A 24,529-nucleotide genomic window follows, 5' to 3' on the forward strand; every position below is an offset into this window, starting at 1 on the left:
GCTCATATCTATGTGGCTGGTTCAGACAGGGATCTCCATGTATGGGCATAAAAGGCATTGTGTGTTGTGATGTCATGGGAATACTAACGGAATCCCTTTTATGCCCATATAAGGAGTTCCCTGATGTCATCAATATTAATCCCCATATCTAACAGGACTTCATATGGGAATAACCATAATTGAGTAAGAAAGCCCATATATGTGTGGCTGGTTCAGACAGGGGTCTCCATGTATGGGCATAAAAGGGATTGTATGTATCATGTCAGATGTGATAGACGTCATAGGATTTTCACATAACGAATAACTGAGTAAGCATATTTGGGGTCTCAAAGCATATCTCCATATACAGTACATGGATCTCCATATATGAGTACCAGGGGTCTCCATATATGGGTAAATGGTCCGATATACATCCAGGGGTTGACACTAAGGTCTCAGAGGCACTTGCCCATCGGGCAAGTACAGGTCATGTTCTACTTGCCCGAAGGTAATGCCCACTTGCCCGAAAAGTAAATCGGCCTTTATAAAATGATAGGTACGATTTTAATTACCGCTCAATTTAACACTTATTTCTTTACTTTCTGGGCCTGTGCGATAAAATGTCATACCTCAATACCTCCAAATACAAATACCAAATACTTTAGCTATGATTGAATATGTCTATGGGTTCACACTTTTTATTTTTAAATGTAGCAACAGTAAAAACAGCACATTATAGGTAAATAGTGCTCTTATTTTACATTCCACAGACCAGAAGACACAGCGCACTGGCCACGTTCAGGTGTTTAGACAGATATCTCATGTTTATAGACATTTGTGTCCCCTCTCAAATGAGCACTTGCCCTGTCGGGCAACCTGAAAGCCAACTTCACCTGCCCTGACGTTTTATTTACCTGCCGGGGGCAGGTGGGCAAGCCTTAGTGTCAATGCCTGTACATCACTGGCCAGAGTGCCAAGACTTGGCGTGACCATCGCTTGTCGCCCTCAGGCTTCTTACTAGTTATTGATATATTTCCAATTCTCAATACTTTTACTTCTACTCCACTACATCTCGGAGGGAAATATTGTACTTTTACAGTTTTACTCCACTATAATTGTTTGAAAACTTTATATATAAACATATAAACATTTCGGCCATTTGAAAATAGCTGATCTACAAGCTCACAATGCGTCGCATCACGAAGCATTGTGAGCATGTAGATCTGCTATTTTCCAAAGATTTTTATACATTTGAAAACTTGAAATGGAACATTCCATTTTGATGCCAATACCTTTGTACTTGTAGTAAATTGTAACAGAGTATTTCTATATTGCAGAATTGATACTTTTACTTAAGTAAAACATTTGAGTACTTTTCCCACCACTGCACATGTTATACTGTGGCCTTAGACAAGGCCCTCTAAACATTGGAAGAAGCACTTTATTTTCAGGCCCATTTGCGGCCTGTATGTTGTTTATGTGTAGGATAAAAAGAAAAGAAAAAGAAGATGAGATGGTTAGAAAGATTTTCTGGTTGCTTTCATTTATGTCCAATACAATAACTGATTGTCTCCACCAGCCGAAGGCTGAGGGAGAGTATGTTTTCCCCTCCGTCCGTGTGTCCGTCCGTGCGTGCGTCCGTCCGTGCGTCCTCGCAGTTTGTGAGCGCCAAATCTCAGTCGCCGTTGGCCCGGTCGCTGCCAAAGTGAGCACACACATTCCCTGGATGCCAATCTAGAACCTCTGCCCTAAATTTTTCAAATGGGCCTTTTCTAGCGCCAACTAGTGGCCGATGTTTGCTAAACACATTTCTGTGCACTACTCTTACAGATTTTGTCCAAAAATCCTACAAATCGGTAGGCAATATCTCGACAGTCATGTGATCGACACGGATCTGTCCGATTTTGCATATTCCATCCTGATTGGCTAAGATTGGCTTCCAAAGTTTGTGGGATTGAGCCGTTTTGAACAAAATGCCTCAAATCACAAACGCAAAGTGCAATTATCATGAAATCGCGCACACACGTTCCCACTAGGCCGAGGAAGAAATGCCACTTAATTTTTTTTTAATCAGCCTCATGGTGGCGCTATAACAGCCCGATTTGTGGTTTTACCTATAACTCCACCGATCAGTTTCAAACTTTGTAAGCGCACTCCCTAGAGGCTAAGGATAAACCTTTGCCCTGCATTTTTCACATCAGCCTTTTATAGCGCCACCTTTGGGCCGACTTATTTTTGGATATTACTCCTTGAGATTTTATCCATCATCATCATCATCCTTCGACTGTCGTCGAGATCCTAGATGCCACGTCTTTCCATCGGGTCCTGTCGGCCATTGCTGCTCCCAGTTCTTGGAATGCAAGTCCTGTGTCCCTGGAGATAGTGTCAGGATATGTATGAGGCCTGGTTCCTCTGGACGATTGGGGGAGCCGCCATAGCAGGATATCTGATATTACTTGATCCTTGGAACGGTAGCAGTGACCAGCAAAGATTGCTCTCCGACGTGCTACGGTTGTTGTTATTGGCGGCAGTTCACCATAGATCTGCTTTTTGGTTGGATGAGTTTTCCAGGAGATGTTTTTAACACACATGAGAAGTCTTGTGTATGTGCCATCAAGCCGGTCTTGTAGTTCCTTCTTCATAGTCCATGTTTCAGCACCGTACAGCAGGATGCTTTCAACACAGGCCCTGAAGAAAGAGACCTTGGTAGAGGTTGAAATGCCGGACTGCCAGACTCTAAGGAGTTTGTTGCAGGCATTCCAAGCTTGTCCCTTTCTGGCAAGAAAGTCCTTTCTGTTGTCAGCCACATATGAACCAAGATATTTAAAGTCCTCAACTTCCTTAATGTGTGCTCCATCCATTGATGTAATACATGGGTGGGTAGGATCCTCATTCATCATACATTTATCCAAAAATCATGCAAATCGGTACACAGTATCTCTATAGTCATGTGATCAAGTCCGATCCGTCTGATATTTCATATTCCATCCTGATTGGCTAATATTAGCTTCCAAAGTTTGCAGGATTGCTCAGTTTTTGAGCAAAATGCCTCAAATCATCAACGCAGCTTGCGATTACCGTGACATTTGCCACACATATTCCCACTAGGTCAAGGAACAAATGCTACCTTTTTAACATTGTCCTGTTATAGCGCCACCAGCAGGTAGACTTTAGCAAAACACATTTTTGGAACACAATGCTTGAAATCATGCATGCAGCGTCCGATTGCCATGAAAGATCTAAGGTGAAGAACATATGCCACCCTTTTTACATTGGCCTATTATACAGTAGCACCACCAGGACGCACGGCCTGGTGGAGACCTGTGCTCGGAAGAGCACTGCTTCTAGTTGTTTTTGTTATCTTGTTACATACAATACAATAAATCATTTTAAAATTCAGTGGTTACCCCCCTCGCAAGCAAACAAAACAGACAGGAACAAACGTATTGGAATACGAAAACTAGAACTTTAATTGACAAGAATACGTTTCATACAAGGACTTTGCATTGGCCTGTAGCATAATCATAACCCACATTAAAGACAAACAAATCAATATAATAATCAAAACATCAAACATATATATATAAATCAACCTATGGTGCACTGAAGAAGACACATATTTCCATAACTACATTTTTACCACAATATCATCAAGGAACCAAATGTAAACATGTTGACAACTATTAAGGTGCTTACAAGGACTTTGGCATTTGGCACAATACTAACCCAAATTATTAAACAAAAATAAGCATCAAACATTATGTAAAACAACCTATGGTGCACTGAAAAGACTTGTATTCCCATACCTAAATCATTACCACTATACCACCAAGGAACCAAATGTAAACATTTGGATAACTTTTGTAAATTAGTGAATCAATAAGTCCATTGTGCATCAACTTCTTTGACTTTAGCACTAACATGTTATTCTATATCCTTCAATTTGTGCAATACATGGATTGCATAATACACACCGAAATGCATATTCTCTTCTTTAGCTCGCTATTTACGAAATCTGAATCTTTTCAAGGATTCGTTGCAATCTTTGTGCCATTGTGCTATTTAGAAATCAAAAACATATTTATTTATGTTTGTGCCCATGAACTGTTTATGAGTGTTGTCTTCTAATTTAGCAGCTATTTCTCTTAAAGAGGTGGTGCCATAGTGTTGCACTTTTTCTGTTTTGTATGTGTCTATGAAGTTAACATTATTCTAATAGGCCACCTGGTGGGGTTATAGTCAAAAGGCCCAGTCGAAAAAACACAGATTAAATGGCATCATATAATCATCAAAAAAGGGGAGGGCCCTTTTACCTTTCACCCAACACTGTGGGTGTGGCTAACTTCAGCTGGGTCACCACCCACCTGACAACCAGGCATACCTAATGAACTGGTGGGTGTGGCCACAAAAAAATAAAAATAAAAACACAATTTTAACTCTTTCTGTACACTTTTTTTGGAAAAATCTTCCATCCAATTAATAATACCTGATCATACCTGATGATGTTTTAGGGGAGAAAAATCTTTTCTGGAATAATAATAGGCAAACCTACAATGGCAGGATACACAAGTGCAGCTCTTTATATTTTCTCCTTGTCCATTCTGAATCAATGCAGGCACTTACTTGTATGGAGTGCAAATAAGGATGTGCTAACTCCTTTTGCATATTGTGAAAAGTGTAGTAATTATATTGTCAGAAGTTTTACAGCAATCAAAAGTAATGATATTGGGAAACCATCATTGTACAATGCTAATGCGGTAGATTAAATGTTGTTTGAAGGGAATGGTATAAGGCTGGAAAAGGTTCACGTTGACAGAAACGTATAATACGCCAGAATAAGCCAGACATAATATTCTATTCTACTGTTCCAACCCCGCAGGTGGATAGGCAAGATGGAGCCAGGCAGGATGAACCTCTCACAGCTCCAGGGCATCTTTCTGCACCTTGCAGCCCAACAGGGTATTTCCAGCCTCAATGCACTCAGTCAGATTTGGGACTGAAAAACAGACGCAAACTGTCAGTAGAGACTAGATTACATAGTGTACTTAACAGAAGATATGGAATACAACACACATACATGTGTACAAGTATATGTACAGTTTAATAGATGCAGTTGTACAGGCTTAAAGGAGTAGTTCATCCCCAAAATGACTTTTTTTCCTATTGATTACTCACGCCATGGAGACTTGAGTTCAATAATATATTGTTTTGTTTTTGTCACATTCCTAAGACAAAAATTCGATTACAATGAATTCACCCCCATTGATTCCGGATGGTGCTTTTGGGTCCCCATCCAGAATCAATTGGGGTACATTTACTATATTAAAATGTTTGTCTTAGGAATGCGACAAATAAAAAAGAATATTATTGAACTCAAGTCTCCATGGTGTGAGTAATAAATAGAAAAAAAGTCATTTGGGGTGAACTACTCCTTTAAGCACTATGTTCTTTGTAATCAGGTGAATTTTTAATGCTCATTTATTTTCACCCCCGTTTTCTCAGTTTGAATGTAGGTTTGGAATATAGTTTTTGATGTAAGGTGGCTTTCCAAAAAAAGGTTTGCTAACAAACAAATAATGGAAAGCACAAAATGTCAGGCACAGGACCTTAATGAGGACATGAAACCACCAGCGTTCATTTCACCTTTTTGAGCATGGATCCAGGATACTGCCTTCATAGCCAGAAGCTGCCACTCATCCTGGGCTTCCATCTTGAAACCATGGAGCCAGATCAAAGCCAAAACAGTGGTCCACACTGCCTGGTTAACCTAATAAGTCAAAACCATCAAAGAATTACACATACATAATTTCAATTCCATTACAGGAACGACAGAAATGCTTTGTGTGTGTGTGTGTGTGTGTGTGTGTGTGTGTGTATGAGAGAGAGAGAGAGAGAGAGAGAGAGAGAGAGATCTTTATCATCCAGCAATGCCCCCCCCCCCCATATCCACACATACATATATATATATATATATATATATTAGGGGTGCAACGATACACAAAATTCACGGTTCGATTCTGTTCGATATTTTGTTGTCAGGTTCGATATTTTTTCAATACAAAAAATGAACAGAAATGTCCTTGATTTATACATTTATTTTTATAACTACGTGTTTTTTTTGTTTTAACTTTGAACAATACTGTACCCAACGTCTAGGGTAGTGGTTCTCAAAGTGGGCTCTGCGGACCCCTAGGGGTCCTTGAGGGGGTTCCATGGGAATGTGGATGTGGAGTGGTATTGTATTGTTTGGTACAGGGTCATTCGGTTCGGTATACCCTCGTATTGAACGGTTCGATATCGATACAAGTATTGTTGCACCCCTAATATATATATATATATATATATATATATATATATATATATATATATATATAATAACCTAATAACAGGATAATAGCACAATAACTGCGAAGTCCAGTTCAGACCACTTGAAACATTATCACTTTTCAGTGATTTATCACAGGTCCAATAGATCTCAAATAAAGGTTGATTGATTGAATAATGTTACGTGTAAAGCATAATTAACCACTTGTACTCAAACTATTCTGGGGGGGAACATTCACAATAAATAGCAGAGCTACAAGCTCGGAATGGGTTGCATTGTGATGCATTGTGACCTTGTAGATCTGCTCTTTCTGGCGAACAGATTTGGTGTAGAAGGAAACAAAAGCAGACCAAATACAGAGCAAACTCAGGTGCATGTCTTTAAAGTCACACTGCAGGCACTTTCTCCACACGGACATTTGAAGAAAGCCAGATTTTAATGTGCATATTTGATGGAGCACGGAGCCTGCCAATCACAATGCGGGACAGGGTCTTAATTTTAGGGATGCATGAAAAGGAAATGTGGGACTATCCCTCACAAAGCGGGACGTCTGGTCACCCTAGTGTCGTTCGATACTCAAAATATAAATATTTCAGGACACATTTACAACCATACCTGAACCCATTCAGTTTATTGTCCTGCTCAGTTATTGTGGTCATACTTGACTTGACAATGACTGACCTGTGCAGGCATTGACTTTTCCACTTGGTCCTTGCTCTTCCCCAGTACATTTTCCAGGGTTGATGTCAGGGTCCAGGAGCCAGAGGCATTCTGGAGGGAAATCAACTGCAGCAATGTGTCTTTGGGTGGCTGAGGATTGTGAGGCTCAGGGTCTGCTAGACAGTGTTGGGGTAAAGGAGTTAGTAAAGTAACGTGTTACAGTAATAAGACGCCTCAGGGCGACGCGCCACAGTGATGTGGACATCAGGGATCTCCATATATGATGGAGAACTGAAACTCTGAGCATACAATATGATGACATTATTTATTGATTTATCCAAACGATTTAATTGTTAACACATATGATGCCAACCCCGAGTTTCCCGAGTTTGTATTGGTACCAACGCTGTGCCAACCCTGAGTTTCCCGAGTTTGGGCCGTTTTTGAAGAAAAAAAAATCTTTTTTTTTTTTCAATTTTTTTTTTTTTTCAAAAATGTTTTTTGGACCTCCAGAAATGTGTTAGGCATGTTTAACCCCCATACCAACCCATTCTTTCAAACATGGCAGCCATGTTTGTTTACATCTGAAGAAAACATAATGGCTGATAAATCATGAATGCCTGAACGGATTTCCAAGCAGATTGTTTTGTTTGAAAGCTGTGAACAGTGGGCACACACGTGGTGCATCATCTAGGCATGGGCGTGCACGATCCGTGCACTATAAATTACATGGAAGTCTATGGAGACCATGGCATCGTGGGACATTGAAGAGAAAAAATCATGGCACCAAAAAAGTTAAATTTGGGCATGTTGGTAAAAGTAATAAGTAATATTAATATATTACTCTTGCTCAGACAGTAATATGTAACGAAATGTATTATTTTAAAATGAAAGTAATATGTAATAAGTAATCTATTACAAATATAAAGTAACTTACCCAACATTGCTTCTCCTTTAACATAGCATATAGGAGCTGATCTATCTATCATATCAGCATATCCTGAAAATAAAATGATAATCAGAATCTGTATCAAACTAAATATATTCTAAAAATGTTAGAAATGTCAACTCAATTCATTGCAATTCATTGAAATAAACAGTTTATCATTTCATTTCACACTGTCATCATCATAATTTGCTGCACCTAAGTACACAATGATTATAATACCACGAAAACAAACTAGGAAAAAAGAGCAGTGGAATAGCAATGGAATTATGTATTTTCATGACTGGAACTGATGTCAATATTATGATTAGCGTCAGAGGAGACACGTTGTCAGTAGAGGTCAGCAGTGTCATGAGAAATTGTCATAACAACTATATTGGGAGAAGAAAACAGTTTTTGGATCCCCAATATAATCTATAGCGGAGCTAAAAATAAAATGAATACATAAAATGAACATACCTCCTCCTCCTCCTCCGCCACATCTTCCTTGAGATGCAACAGAGAATTAAAATGACAATTAAAATCTGTACTGTAATGCAGTAACCGCACTATTCTTTCCATTTATTTTGTGCAGTTCTCTTCAATTCATAATTCCCATAAATATTAGAACAGATTATTACTTTCCTGCATGCATGTTTACATAATGGACACATGCTATGTACATGGAGCCCTCGAAAATCAGGTAGGAATAAATAGGAAAAGGCCATGGCAGCTAATCTACATTAGTTATGGCAAAATTATGGTAGTCAAAGTGTTAATATAAGGAAATGAATGTTTTTGTCATTTCACATTGTGATGCATCATTATCACAATTTGCTGCACATGAACGGATTTCAAATGTGTGAACTCCGTTATAATTTAATTAGTCTAGTGACCATCTCAAACTAGACTAGTACTGTACATCTATTGACTCAATCAGTTCTAGCAGGGCTAAATAACAAAAATAACATACCTCCTCCTCCTCCTCCTGCCATTGACCTTGACACTGGACTGGCTGAAAACAATAGACAAAGAATATTATGATTGCAACTTGCAAGACAAAAAAATAAAAAAAATGAAATAAAGAGCATTAAAAGAACTAGAAGCTGGGCGGCCCAGCGTCTAGTCGGCGACCTGGCCAACTCGGAACAATGTAAATAGGGAATGAATGCCCCGCCCTTTAATGCAAACCCCATTATACCTGTTTTCATAGGACGCGTTTTGACCATTTGTCTGCCTGTGTCCATTTATGCCCATATATGGAGATATCTGTATCTGTCTGTCTGTCGGTGTCCATTTTATGTCCATATATGGAGATCACTGCAGTTATAGTTCTGGGTCCATTTTATGCCCATATATGCCCATATATGGAGATATCTGTCTATCTGCGTCCATTTTATGCCCATATATGGAGATCTCTGTATCTGTCTGTCTGTGTCCCTTTTATGCCCGTATATGGAGATCTTTGTGATTCTGCATCCATTGTATGCCCATATATGCCATATATGGAGATATCTGTTTATCTGCGTCCATTTTATGCCCATATATGAGATTTCTGTCGCTTTTTCAAACAGATGGTCAAAACGGGTCCTATGACAACAGGTATAATGGGGTTTGCATTAAAGGGGGAACCGGCACTGTGTCTGCAACACAGTCGGAGGCACAGACAGATACAGAGATCTCCATAATGGGAATAAAGGGACACAGACAAACAGATGGAGGAGGAGACAAACTTAATGCAAACCCCATTATACCTGTTGTCATAGGACCCGTTTTGACCATCTGTTTGCCTGTGTCCATTTATGCCCATATATGGAGATATCTGTATCTGTCTGTCTGCGTCCACTTTATGCCCATATATGGAGATCTTTGACCATCCGTTTGCCTGTGTCCATTTATGCCCATATATGGAGATATCTGTATTTGTCTGTCTGCATCCATTTTATGCCCATATATGGAGAATTGGAGATCTATGCAGACACAGTGCCAGTTCCGGAAAATCCTGATGTCAGACATCAGAATCCGAACCTTTCGTGCTGGTTCCAGAAAATCGTGTATCGGGTCGGGTCGGGTCGAGGCCGAGCACTGCACTACCTGCTGCGGTGGGGAACGCACGTGCCGAATTTGAAATAGGGAATGAATGCCCCACCCTTTAATGCAAACCCCATGAATGCCCCACCCTTTAATGCAAACCCCAATATACCTGTTGTCATAGGACACGTTTTGACCATCTGTTTGTCTTTGTCCACTTATGCCCATATATGAAGATCTCTGCACACACAGTACCGGTTGCAGAAAACTCTGAGGTCAGACTTTATGCCCATATCTGGAGAACGCGCGTGCCGGTGGGAAGAAGGGTTCTCGAGATACGCGGATTACATACATACATACACATTCACAGAGATTTTGTGTTGACTCATGTGGCGTACGTGATGTCAGAGCCTTTTATGAAGTGATGTCACAATGACTCAGCGCTTGCGCCGATTTCCTCCGGAACAGCCTGATGTCAACAATCAGCTCCGCATAAGGAGATTCCGAACGTTTCGCGCCGGTTTCGGAAAACCGCGAGTCGGGTCGGGTCGAGGCCCGGCACTGCACTCCGCGCGGCGGCGGGGAACGCGCGTGCCGAATCTGAAGCCGGTGGGACGAACGGTTCTTGAGATACGCGGATTACAAACAAACAGACAGACAGACAGAGATTTGTCGCATTTATAGATAGATGAGGAAGTACTAGAAGCAGTGCTCTTCCGAGCACAGGACTCCACCAGGCCAGGCGTCCTGGTGGTGCTATAATAGGCCAATGTAAAAAGCGTGGCATGTGTTCTTCACCAATCTTAGACCTTTCATGGCAGTCGGACGCTGCATGCATAATTTGAGGCATTGTATTCCAAAAATGTGTTTTGCTAAAGTCTACCTGCTGGTGACTCTATAACAGGCCAATGTGAAAAGGGTAGCATTTGTTCCTTGACGTAGGGAATATGTGTTGCAAATTTCACGGTAATCGCAAGCTGCGTTGATGATTTGAGGCATTTTGTTCAAAAACGGAGCAATCCTGCAAACTTTGGAAGCCAATACTATCCAATTAGGATGGAATATGAAATATCAGACGGATCGGACTTGATCACATGACTATAGAGATACTGTGTACTGATTTGCATGATTGTTGGAGAAAATCTGATGGAGTAATAGCAAAGAATGTGTTTTACATAAGTTGTCCTGGCGCTATAAAAGGCAAATGTGAAAAATTCGCTTGTTGGAAGGTATCAAATGACTCGAAAAGACTCTAGTCCAAGTATTTTATCAAGTAAGTCTAAAGTTATCAAATGTGTGACTAAAACCCAAGTCGAGTCTCAAGTTCAAGGCTCGTGGGTACTACTGATATTCAAGTCACACACACCCGTGACCCTAATGTGCCTAACCTCCGACAGCAAATACCCAAAATATCAAACACATGCAGGTGAGAAAAAGCTTACACTGTGCCTCTGAAAATGTCAATTCAGCAATTAGTTGTGTCTCATCATCGTGCCATTACACCTTCCCTCAAAAAAAGGGTCTCTAAGCATGTAATGACTCATAAGCCAGATTCTAATACTCCAATTTCTTCCTCCTCGCCTCATCCGTCCTCCAGCATGGGGGTGTTTAGGTGAAATTGGTGGCCTGCTGAAATATGTGCCCTTCTTGTGGACTACATATAATGTCAATGTCTGAACGTAAATCACTGCTGTTTGTTCATTAACAGGGTTAAACCTAGAGATATTTAGGCCACATATTGCAAGACTTGAAGAAGATGTGAAGTCCAGAAGATGGTCACACATCCATGCTGGAGGACGTTTGACAGTGAAGGCGAGGAGTACTATTGGAATATGGTTACATAATAATACTAAATACTAATTAAATATTAATACTCAAGGCAAACAATATTATCTCCATTTTGAATATGCACTATAAATCAACTCAAATATAATACATTTCCAACCAACCGGAGCATTGGGCAAAATTGGCAGATCTCTTGGAGCGACTCTTGGGGGCAGATGCTGTGGAAATGACAAAGTTCCAGTTAACCACAGGGGACTTAAATTACTTTAATTAAGCTTCAAATACTTGAATTACACATTTATTTATCCCCCCACCCCATTTACCATTCATACTCATTATCCTTGGAGCTCCACTTCGCCTGAACATGGGGGCGGGGCCACAGGCATACATCACTATGACAAGGATAGCATAACATAGTTAATGAATTCCACTGGAAGTTACTTCAATACAGACAAAGCAGCGGCTAATTACTGGATTTTCAAGTTAAAGTTTCTGTACATATCAAGCTTACTGTGTGTGCTGGGACGTGCCTATGTTCCCCAGGTTCTATGTTCCCCAATTACCAACTAAACCTAACCTTAATCCTAAACCTAACCTCAGTAAAACTAACGCATGGTGAATGAATGTTAACCTGTGGGGAACATAGAACCTGGGGAACATAGGGTGGACCCCGCTGTGCTAATGCTGTGCTAAAGCCTAAAGTAAGAAATAAAAATCAAATCTGGTTTGAAATGACAAAACCTGCCTACCGATCGATGACCTCACTGGTAGGCTAGGATTTGCCTCGATACGTGGGCTTTTTGAGACATAGGTAACCTCCTCCATATTTGCCTCTGGTTACCCATACTTGTGCAACTTCCTGCTACCCAGATACTGAGCTGGGCTGACTTCCGGCCCAGAAATATAATGGTTTCTTCCCAGAAGTTCTTCTCGCCCCCCTAGTGGCAAAGAAAATCACTTCTGGGAACTCAGATTACTGGTAGGAAGGTTATTCTTCAAATGGTAACTCAAATACTCGCTGTTATGGGAGAACGCCCCCTGGCGTGAACACAGATGCAACACTTTACAAATTCCCGGACAATTTATTGGTAGGGCAGCTGACTTCGTCATCCAGCCTGGGCGAAGGCCCCGCCACGCAACCATCTCAGTCCAACATGTTGTGTTTCCAGCATGGCCACAGTACGACAGACCCGCTCTTATTCCAGAAGGAACCCACCGCCGATGAAGACATGCTTGATCTGCCAGGGTTCCATATCAGGCAGAGACCCGCACGACAAGTGCGTCGATTGCCTAGGACGGGGGCATGCCGTTCAGGCTCGGGGCCTCCTTCTGCAAGCTGTGTGGTGATATACCGGAGAGGTATCTCCGCAAGAGAGTCAAGTGGTGTCATCATTCACGAATATGACTCCGTCTACAGTGACGAGGAAGAGGAGGACTATGACGACGAGTATGGCGACTGGGAGGAGGGTGAGGATGACTACCTCCCCTCAGACCAGGTGGAGGAAGATGGGCGCGACGATGGAGCCTCCGGCCCGTCGCGCTCCACCGCTGGAGCGACCAAATCCGTGCCAACAGGCGTCTCACAAGAGGGCTTGAAGATCAACGCCTCAGAGCCCCAAGTCCTCTTCAAAAGGGCGGTCTCTAGGCTTAACATCCCATGGCCGGTGACAGAGGCTGATGCCAACCAGGTGGCCGATGTTTTCGACGGGCTGAACCGTACCTTGGCCCAGACGCCGAAACAAGAAGTACCGCTGATGCAGAGCACTGTGAACTACGCAAAGCAGTCCTTGCACAGACCCTTCTCCCCCACACCCCCTTCCTTTTCCTGGGCTGCGCTGGCATGAAGGAAGAAGGCTTTGTCTCCCTCCCGGAGGTCGAGAGGAATGTGGAAGCTCATCTCCTTGCACCCAATGCCCCCTTCTCAACCCCTGACTGCTTCAAAAGCTACAAGGACACTCTGTTTAAGTCGGTCAGTAAGAAGGCTTCCACAGTCCTGAAAGCGCTCAACATGATCGGCATCCTGACGGAATCGAACACAGTCCTCTACCGTGAAGCAGGTGAGCGCCCGTCAAAGGATCAGATGGCAGAGATGAGGAGGGTGAACAACGAGGTACTGGCCCTCACCAGGACTGTCATTTCGGAGGTCGGCCGATCCATGGCCCATATATCGATCCTGGAGTGGGCCTGCTGGGTCGACAAGAGTGAGCTCAAAGACCCAATCCGCAAGAAAGCTCTGGATCAGCCGCTGACACAGGAGGGCCTCCTCGGCACCAGGAGTCCAGGACGGAGTTCCTAAAAGCCGAATGGAAGAAACGGCAGGAGGAAGACGAAGTACTTAAAGCCTGCCTTCCCAAGAAAGCCCCCCCACCCTCTCACCCACACCCGGGAGAAGCGTCTCCTATCACAGGCAGGCGTCATCGACCAGCGGGGGCCAGGGACCTCCATCTTGACATTCAGACGAGTGGTGACAACAGACGCCAGCCTGACCGGATGGGGTGCTACACACAACGGCAGGATGGCCAGAGGGACGTGGGACGCCAGCCTGGCTTCATCCCACATAAACTACCTGGAGCTGTTAGCAGTGTTCCTAGCACTTCAACGTTTCCTTCCATGGTTGGAGGGACATAACGTACTGATCAGATCAGACAACACCACCACGGGGAGTTACATCAACAAGCAGGGAGGCCTTCGGTCTCCTGTGCTACAAAAACTAGCCCAGGATCTGATCATTTGGTGCGCACCCCATTTGTTGTCGCTCAGAGCGACACACGTTCCAGGTGTCCAGAACAGAGCAGCAGATCTGCTGTCCAGGGGGACATTTCGTTGCAGGGACTGGATCCATCCCAGCCCATGGCAGCTTGCTCTGTGGGTTTGGCCCGTGAAAGGTTGAATTTAAGATCTGAGGGATTACCTCAGTATGTTATTGATACCATACAAGACGCAAGAGCCCTGTCAACAAGGAATCTCTACGGTGGCAAGTGGTGTGTATTTGAAGACTGGTGTGAAGAAGCTCAGATTGTTGCTTTTAAGGGTCTCAATAGCAGATATGTTGGAGTTTCTACAAGGTCTGATTAGAAAAGGTAGAGCTTTCAATACGATTAACATCTATTTGGCTGCCATAGCGACTTGCCATCTAGGTTTTGGAGGTAAACCAGTGAGTGAACATGGACTCATTCGTAGGTTTATGAAAGGAGCCAGACGTTGTCTGAGGGTTACGAAAATCCTGGTGCCACCATGGGATTTGACTCTGGTGTTAGATTCTCTGACCGGTGCTCCTTTTGAGCCCCTGGAGGAAGTAGACATGAAGCATTTGTCACTTAAAACAGCACTGTTGTTGGCCTTAGTGACTGCGAAGCGGGTTAGTGATTTGCATGCACTTTCGGTCATCACATCTGACTTTTGTCAGGTTTTATCATTTGGATGTGGCCGCACAGTCAGTGGCGCAGGCGGTCCTTAGTGTGGCTCCTGGTAGGAGTTAGATCCCTTGGTAGGGGCTTGGTTTGGGACTTCCATGGTAATTCAGGAGTTTGTGAAGTCTCTCTCCCATAAGCGAGTATTTGAGTGACCATTTGAAGAACAACTATAGGTTACGAACGTAACCCCGGTTATCGATAATGGGAGTGAGAGGAGCGAGAATACTCGCTGAAACACCCTTCTTGCTGTTGCGGGCGAGAAAGCAAAAATGTTCCAGAACTGAGGAGCTGACGTCACCAGGCCGGCGTATATAAACGAAAGGCGGGGCCTTCGCCAGGGCTAGATGACGAAGTCAGCTGCCCTACCAATAAATTGTCCGGGAATTTGTAAAGTGTTGCTTCTGTGTTCACGCCAGGGGGCGTTCTCCCATAAGCGAGTATTCTCGCTCCCTTTATCGAATATCTGGGGTTACGTTCGTAACCTATAGTTACTGAACTGTCCACAGCCCTCCTCTGAGACACAGATTGACAAGACCGAAACGGTACCATCTTATAATGAGCATTAGGGAGGACATAATTATGATATGACGATAGGTTGAAAAAAAAAGTTCTCCTTTATCCTTTATTTACACACTAAGTGTGTGTCTACTTACTTGGAGTTGGAACATTTCTGCGTAACAGAGGTCCTTGTACAGCCTCCCCACTTCCTTTGTTGACAGCGATGAAGGCAGTGAAGGCACTGCTCACTCCTGATTGGATGCTGAGTTCCACAACCCTCTTCTTCACTGCTCCATCCTGCTGCCCTCGCTTGTCTCTCTGTTCCAGCTCCAGGGAGCGAATCAGGGTCCGAGCCCCCAACCTGTGGACTGTCAATCTGCACCCAGGAGATGGGAAGTGTAATGTTTTTAATGGCTTTAATAAGAAAGACTTTAGGATAGCTGAGTGGGAGACATCATAGGGTAAAGGAGAGAAGGCTCTGAATGGACTCATGAACATTAAAATAAATGTATATAAAAAATAAATAAATTAAGATCAGCAGTCAAAATGGTAGAAGTAATCCATTAAAGTGTTTTTAAGTAGAATTTTGATTGGAAACTTTTTATTTGATTTAAAAAGAAATATCACATGAAATGCAGTGTTTGTGTCTGTCTGTCCTTCTCGAGAACTAGAAAGATGCAACAGAGTACAACTGGGATTCCCTGCTGGAACTGTGACCTCCATGACGCGACTTCAGATAAATAGAAGATGGATGGATGGATTGATAAAGATAGATGCAAATCTATAATACAAATGAAGAATTTCTGTACTGAAAGAGAAGAGCTTGCTTTACCCAGTGCCCTCTGTTGGTTTGAGACTGAAGTGGAGCTGGTACTTAAAGGGTTGGTCTGCCAGCCTGTACTTCACTTTCACACTGCCTTCACTGGCACTTGAACTCTGAAAGAAAAAGAGGCATTGGGATAAAGTTTTAAAACCATGCAGGGACAGAACTTAACTTAACTATGAGAGTTTATACTTACTACCGGCCCACTTCAAATACTTACTTGTTTAATTTTAACAATGAAATTTGTTTAAAACTAATTGATGGGTTTGTTTTACAGTGCTGTATTTTACATACGTAGAGACATGTCTATAAAATGCCAATCAAGGCACCAAACATATTTGTATACAATCATCTGAAACAAAATGCAGGCTATAATTGTATTTCTCTGATGAAAGTTGCTGCTCTTACCTCTCCAGTGAGCTGGGCATAAACGAGTGACCTCTGACCCTGGAAAAGGGTTGTGATGGGTGGGGACAGAGGTGTTACAGACACGCCCTTTGGCAGGTCCCACTTAAGGGAAATATCCACCACAGCTGGCTGCAGGGCAAAGCGAAGAGACTGCATCACCTGGAGAGTAAAAAAAGGTACAATGTAAAATCAATCTAAAAAGGCTTTTACATTATTCACTCTTAATTACACATTTGTAAGTAACCACTTCTATCAATACTTCGTACAAGGAATTTGGTTTGCTTCTGGCGCAGGAAAGGTTTATAATGCAAGACTACCTGCATAGTAGCCTACATGAATGTATAACATGATACTACTGGACAGTAACGCCCAGGATTTGATCCCAGGACTTAATATCTTAACCATTAGACCAAAGGGATATCCCTGTGGACCGGGGGAGATACTAGACTTTTGAGGCCATCAGGCTGAGGCAGTGAGTCACTCTGCTACAAGTGCATAACATACAATATGAAAACAGACTAAACACGATGAGTTGTCTTACTTTGGGTTGCATCCTCTCAGTTCCTGTGATGAACTGGGCATGACCTCCACCCTGCTTGGCCATTCCAGTGATGAGAGCAGAGCTGGCCCCCTCCCCAATCCCAAAAGTGAAACACCTGTGGCGCACGCACGCACGCACAGAGATGTGCAGAAACACACACACACAATAGCATTAGGACAACAGACATGCACTAATGTATGAATGAATGGACCATTGTAAAGCGCTTTGAGTTCGCAACTTGCTTAGAAAAGCGCTATAATAAAATGCAATCCATTATTATTATTATTACTAGTATGAATGGTGTCAATGAACTATTTGTGAATGTGTTTTTGGTGACCCCACCTGTGAGAGCCGGCATTCTTCTTCACTAGGTCAATAACATCCTTGGTGTTACCCACCTCTCCGTCAGTAAAGACAAAGAGCTGTAAATGACAAATGACAAATATGACAGTCACAGACTTTGTCATTGACTGTAGTTTCTAGGTTTTGTATCTCTATGTACTTTGTTCCCTGGTCTAGTATTCCTTGTTTTAAGTTTCTGTTTGCCCCAGCTGTGTCCATTTGTAACCACCCGTATTGTTCCCAGTCCTTGTTGAGTCATTGTATTCCTGTATTAGTATTCCTGTCACATGTTTTAATTTGTAATGTTCTTGTTCACCTATCTCCTGTATCAAAACACCTAATCACGGGTTTTGAACACCACCTAGCCTGGCTGTCCTGCATGTGGGTTCTCACCTCACCAGCAGGTGACAATTACATGTCCAGTTACACAACCCCATGTTGAGTATGTTGTTCTCAGTCACACAGGTGGATAAAGTGTGCAAATAACAAGAAGAGGTGTGGTACCGATCTTCCCTGTTAGTTTGGTAAGGCTTTACATTCCAGCAATACAGTATAAGATCCTACTGTTTTAACCGTACAGTACAGTAGACATGACTCACACAAAGAGGGAGTGGGACAAGAGGGCAAGAGGGTGTTGCCTGTAAAATCTACACACTGGAGTGTAATGCCCAAATGAAAGGGTCTGTTCCCAGATGTAAATTATCAGTCATGATTTTAGGCTAGATGTTGTAGAAAATGTAATGTAAGAATGAAAGTTTGTTAAGACAAAGATGAAAGACACCAAATGGATGATAGTGATAAACTAAAAACCTAAAGGCTGGTTTCCATTGTGGCCATTAAACATTCAAAACAACTGAACAAACAGCCCAACAGACAACGATACAAAATAAAAAATGTAAAAATCACACCACAGCTGCTAAGGACACAGCACGCCACAAAAGCATAGTTGAACTCATAACAAAGGACATTTCCGTATTTCATCTCTGCATTGTTAATCCCGAAATCTTAGCACATCTTTCTGCGTGTGCGTGCGTGCGTGCCTGTGTGCGTGCGTGCGTGCGTGTCTGTGTGTGCGCGTGCATGTGTGTGTGTTTTACTTGTCGGGGTTGATCTGGAATGCAGGATTGCTTGTATATATGTTTGAGGGGCTGAAGGATTTCTGTTCCTCCCATATCAGCTTTCATCATCTCAACCTTCGTCACAGCCTCCTCCATGGTGTTCTGTTTATACTCCACACTCTTGCTATAGACGCACGCGCGCGCGCACACACACACACACACACACACACACACAGACACACACACACACACACACACACACACACACACACACACACACACACACACACACACACACACACACATTACTAAAGTTGTGAAGACATGACCGCCTTGTTAATCGGTTGTTTTCAGTTCTTGCCACCAGCACTAAACTAAGTATAAATCAGACATAACTCCTGTTCATACTCCACAATCTTGCTATAAACATGCACGCACGCACACACACACACACACACACACACACACACACACACACACACACACACACACACACACACACACACACACACACACACACACACACAGCAAGCTATTTGTGATCTTAGGCAACAGGAGTAGAGTCACTTACGGGAAGACGTGATCAAAGTTACTCCCAAAACCATAGATGTTAAAGTAGCAGCCCATGGGCAGACTTTTAAGCAGGAGCAGCAAAGTATCCTACATGTGGGAGGGAGATACGATAAAAAAAAGTCCACTGAGTAAAATGAAACACGTGACAACATGGTAGAGAAAGGTTTAAGGAAACACGATGTAGAGTCCATGTTTGGTGATTACCCTGGCACTGCCAATGCGAGTCTGACCATGCCTGGTGCCACAATCCATGCTTCCAGAACGATCCATCAGAAACAGGAACTCTCCACGTGAAGTCACTGATGACATCACAGCTTTAGGGAACTCTGGGTACAAGCTCAGCATGACCACTGGGTCGCCCATCAGAGAGCCTGGAAGGAGGGATGGAAGGGAGAGAGAGAGAGAGAGAGAGAGAGAGAGAGAGAGAGAGAGAGAGAGAGAGAGAGAGAGAGGAAAAAACAACACAGTTGCTAATCAGCCTTCTATCACATCCATCTGCTTCAATTTGAAAATCTGATTTGAAAAACGATTTGTGTAAGAAAGTAATCCAATTTGACAATGGATAATCTAATTCAACAAAGGTTGCTCTTCCTGCTACAGGAAAAGTCTTAAATGTTGACAAATAACTGTGTTGACAACAGTGTTTGTGTGAGATAGAAAGAGAGATAGAAAAAACTATTCAGTGAAGCTCAGTTACCAGCTTTGACAGACTCCTGTCCTGCCTCCACCACAGCAGTGGGCTGGTGGGCATCTTTGTAATAAATCAACAGCTCCACGTCTCTGTCAAACTTATGTCCTGCAGCCAGCCTGACCTACGACCCACAAAAATATGAACTTATGAACAATATGTATTAAATATCATTTATTCTGGTGCCCGTGCCTTGGATACACACATGCATGCAGACACATTAGTCACTCAATGCAAGTAGGTAACATACTGTAACCATGCACATAAACAGTAAACACATACTAAACATGCATAGACTAGTAGACACACACTCTCTCTCTCTCTCTCTCTCTCTCTCTCTCTCTCACACACACGCGCACACGCACGCACGCACACGCACACACACACACACACACACACACACACACACACACACACACACACACACACACACACACACACATTACCGTGGCCTGGGTCTGCTCTGTGTTGAGGTACTGAAGAGGGTCCAGGAAACAGCTGGACTCTACTTTAGAGACGGGTCGAGTAGAGGTCACTCGGGCAGAGAAGGACAGACTGTAGGGCACTAGAGAGGCTGGAACAGAGGTCACCTGAGGCTGACCACTCCCTCCACTGCCACCTTCACCACCTAAGAAAGAGAAGACACAAGTACTAAATGTTGTAATTTACATGACAAATTAGGTGTGTGTGTGTGTGTGTGTGTGTGTGTGTGTGTGTGTGTGTGTGTGTGTGTGTGTGTGTGTGTGTGTGTGTGTGTGTGTGTGTGTCCATGTGCGTGCGTGTGTGCGTTCATACGACTCCGTAGCACTAGACTGTATTAATGTGGTCAAAATCAGCAGTCTCATAGAACCTTCATATAAAACAACTTGTGGAATATTCACATAAAAATCCTGAATCTGATTTAACCAATTAAATTCAGATTAGGATGAAGCTCTACAAGGCACCTGGCCTGGCATAAACCCTGTAATGTGATGACCCAGTTGGTTAGGCGCTGTTTCCTACCTTGAGGTTGGTAGCGGGGGTTGAAAACAGCAGGCAGACAGAATCTCAGCCCATCATCAGCCTCCACAGTCAGCTCAGTAACGTACTCCAGCCTGATGGAGGCGCTCTCCCCTGGAGGCAGACTGCCCACACTCATGGAGAAAATATCAGGGGTCTGCTCGCTCTCCTCCAATAGGAAGGCCTGTTGGCCTGAGCTCAACGCATCATCATACTCCTCCCGAGCCTGGGAGGATAGAGTGATGGTTTACTGACAGACAGCTATTATGTCTGTCAGGACACTTTAAAGTTGGCTCTGTTCATGGACATTTTCGGAGCGAGTGTCAGGGGCTGTCTATGTTTTTCTATGTGGTGTTTGTGATATAATCACTTTCAATTCAGCACAGCTGAGGTGTCTGTTTGTCACTGTCCAGCTGGTGCTTGTTGACACTTTACTGTTACTAACATCAAAGCAATTATGTTGTGTTTCTGTTTGGTTGTTAAAGTCCAGATGAAAACAATATGAACTAGAAGCAGTGTTCTTCCGAGCACAGGTCTCTGCCAGGTCAGGTAGGTTATTGTGGGCTCCTGGTAGCGCTATAATAGGCATAAAAGGGTGCCATGTCATCTGCGGCCTGTCATGATTTGACACATTTTGTTCCAAAAATGTGTTTTGCCAAAATTGAGCTGCTGGTGGCACTATAACAGGCCAATGTGAAAAGGGTGGCATTTTGTTACTTGACCTATTGGTAATGGGCCTGCAAAATTGCGCGGAAATTGCAAGCTGCGTTTATGATTAAAAGCATTTTGTTCAAAACGGACCAATCCTTCAAACTTCGGAAGCCAATGTAAGCCAATTTGGATGGAATATGAAATGTCGGACAGATCAGTCTTGATCACATGACTATAGAGATACTGTGTACTGATTTGTGTGATTTTTGGAACAAATCTGAAGGAGTAATTAAGTCGGCCTCCTCGTGGCGCTATAAAAAGCAGATCTGAAAAATGCAGGGCAACGGTTTTTTCCTTGGCCTCTAGGGAGTGCGCATAAAAGGTTTTACACTGATCAGTGGAGTTATTGGTAAAAACACAAATCGTCCTGTTACAGCACCACCATGAGGTTGATATGAAAAATGTGAAGTGGCATTTCTTCCTCAGCCTAGTCGGAATGTGCGTGCAAAATTTCACGGAAATCACACTTTGTGTTCATGATTTGAGGCATTTTGTTCAAAATGGAGCACTCTTGCAAAGGCTGTAAGCCAATCTTAGCCAATCAGGATGGAATATGAAAGACCGGTTTCGTTTAATGACCTTAGATATACTGTGTACGATTTGCGTGATTTTTGGACAAAATCTGTAGGAGTACTGTCCAAAGATGTGTTTTGCACAAATCCGCCTCCTGGTGGGGCTCTAACAGGCCCATGCAAAAATTGGGGGCAGAGGTTCTTCTCTGGCACCCAGGGAGTTTCGCTGCTATCTTGCCAACGGTGCCGGAGATTAGCTATCCACAAACAGACAGAAGGACACGCGGATGGACGGGGCGAAAACATACTCTCGGCCATGCCTTTCGGCCTGGCGGAGACAATTCATTATTTAGGGTTAGAATATTATTTTAATCGATTTTTAATCTAATCGTGACTCCAAGAATCGGAATCAGAATTGAATTGAATCATGAGAAAGCATAAGATTCACAGCCTTTAGCGCAACACAAAGACTGAATCTGTAAAGGGAAGATCAATTCCTCCTGGGAATAAGAATATCTTTTAAACCCATATGTTGCTTCAAATGAAGTAAGACACTGAAGTCTAAATCAATCACTCAAATATGGTTGTAGACACAGAGAACGTTGCCATTTAAAGTCTTCACCTTCTGTTTCTCCTTCACCTCAGCCACAACCTCTGTCTGTCCAATCTTTGCGCTGAAATGACAGACAGCAGCATCGCCAGGAAGAGGGAAGACAAAGATGGCCTCTATGGGGCTTTCCTCCTTGTTCTCATACTGCAGAATGGAGGTCACTGTAGCCACATGGTCCCTCACCTCAACCTCCACCTCAATGCCTTTCAGAGGAACTGACAGACAAACAGAAGCATGGTGTGAGAGGTTCAGGAGCAATAGTACAATACTTCACATTTAGGTTACAGTATACTTCTGCTTCAGTCAACAATGCAGCCATGAGCAGGATTAAGCAGGCTGTACCTGGATCTTTCTTGGCAGAAAGCAACCCGCAACAGTTCACCATATTGTATGTATCACCTGGGACCTGGAACAAATAAGTTGGATGTTTTACTGGAAATATTGAACAAGGAAGTTCAAGGTTCATTTTATTTGTCTAGTTCAAAACAAGTGGGTTGCGCCCATCCAGTTCGTCACTGGTGCTTGACACAGATTAACAGTTTTAAAGAATAAAAGTCTGCACAACAGCATTGCTCCAAAAAGTGAGTTGATTTTTTTTTTTTTTTTTTTATTGTTTTACTCAGAAAGTGGTTCACTTTATTTGTCACCCATAGAAGAAATTCGTTTTGGAGTAAAAAGCCTAAAAACTCTGCAGTAGGCCTACTAGCCTGAAACAAAAAAATTAAAGGGGTGTGGCTAGCGATTCAGGGTCTGGAACTAGGCTACTGCAGTACAGAAGTAGCCCACAATGTGAAAATACAATGGGGGGGGTGCTTTTCATCAACATGTAGCTTTACTAGCTTACAGTTACACTCATATTGCAGTGGTTAGGTTAAGAGATTCATACAGTGTATGACATTTTACACCTGTGAACATCGTGCTGTGATGTGACAGTTAAGTTAAAGTTGAAGTTGATCTTAAAGGGTGCAGCTGCGGCTCATATTAACTCAACTGGAACATAAGTAGCTTTAGGAAATTTGTCTCCAGCACAAAGGGCTTAAAAGTTATTCGAGCCATTGAATGAAACACAATTCTGGAAAATGACTGGGAGGCAGTGGGAGCACCTGACTGATTGATTGATTGATTGAAGACTTTATTAGAAGTTTGCATAGGAAAAGGTACAGTTTCATGACGGTACAGTTCACTGGTACAAGGTCTACTAAAAGGAGATCCACGAAAAGACTAAGCTTATTTCCACAGGAAACCATTTAAGTATCTCATATAACATTGAATGACAGACGAATAGCCATGGGAGAACGTTTGAACCCTGGTAACATAGGGATAGCCATCGTTGGGTCTGTCGAGATGCGTTATTTTGAGGAAAATAAATGAATGAAACCGGAAATATATTCTTACCTTTAAGATAGAATACAGTACGGTGAGAGCCTGCTGTCTGTCTGTGCCGGGCTTCTGAAGTTCTGACGCAGAACCTTCTGACAGAGACAAGAGATCAACACAACACTGCACATGTGCGTGTGCGTCAGACTCTTCCAGTAAGACACACCCACTGGAGTCAACAAGGAAGGAGAAGAGTCATAAAAAAAACAAAAAGGGAAAAAAAGATAAGTATGTCCAGGAAACGCCTGTGGGGGGCGCTGGTTTACCTATT

General features: G+C 42.9%; 1 protein-coding gene across 2 annotated transcripts; it reads right to left on the minus strand.

Annotated features, from left to right (window-relative positions):
* Window positions 1-3,460: 3,460 nt before the first annotated feature.
* LOC308290439 (von Willebrand factor A domain-containing protein 5A-like) lies at window positions 3,461-24,398 on the minus strand. Of its 2 annotated transcripts, none has more exons than XM_080732273.1 (22): window positions 24,277-24,398; window positions 23,224-23,287; window positions 22,894-23,096; window positions 21,052-21,274; window positions 20,496-20,677; window positions 20,059-20,173; window positions 19,566-19,732; window positions 19,360-19,448; window positions 18,828-18,972; window positions 17,731-17,810; window positions 17,389-17,503; window positions 16,848-17,006; window positions 16,449-16,552; window positions 15,772-15,992; window positions 12,029-12,097; window positions 11,870-11,923; window positions 8,863-8,904; window positions 8,370-8,396; window positions 7,902-7,964; window positions 6,986-7,137; window positions 5,623-5,746; window positions 3,461-4,975 (listed from the first exon to the last, which is right to left on the minus strand). In XM_080732273.1, the coding sequence occupies exons 2-22, from the start codon at window positions 23,264-23,266 to the stop codon at window positions 4,896-4,898; spliced, it is 2,457 nt and encodes an 818-aa protein (XP_080588399.1). In that variant the 5' UTR covers window positions 23,267-23,287; window positions 24,277-24,398; the 3' UTR covers window positions 3,461-4,895. The 2 variants fall into 2 exon arrangements, with proteins under 2 accessions (XP_080588399.1, XP_080588398.1); XM_080732272.1 differs by having other exon boundaries at window positions 6,986-7,140.
* Between the last annotated feature and the right edge of the window lie 131 nt (window positions 24,399-24,529).

Source organism: Nannobrachium achirus, assembly GCF_963921795.1.
Source record: "Nannobrachium achirus genome assembly, chromosome: 8".
NCBI lineage: Eukaryota > Metazoa > Chordata > Actinopteri > Myctophiformes > Myctophidae > Nannobrachium > Nannobrachium achirus.

Bases quoted from the DNA above. Each gene is read 5' to 3' on its own strand.
- LOC308290439 (XM_080732272.1), bottom strand. From the start codon at position 23,266: ATGGTGAACTGTTGCGGGTTGCTTTCTGCCAAGAAAGATCCAG. The intron at 20,678-21,051 runs GTAGGAAACAGC...TCTCTTTCTTAG, and splicing joins CCCCCGCTACCAACCTCAAG to GTGGTGAAGGTGGCAGTGGA. The intron at 17,811-18,827 runs GTAAAACACACA...TGTCATTTACAG, and splicing joins TTCCAGATCAACCCCGACAA to CTCTTTGTCTTTACTGACGG.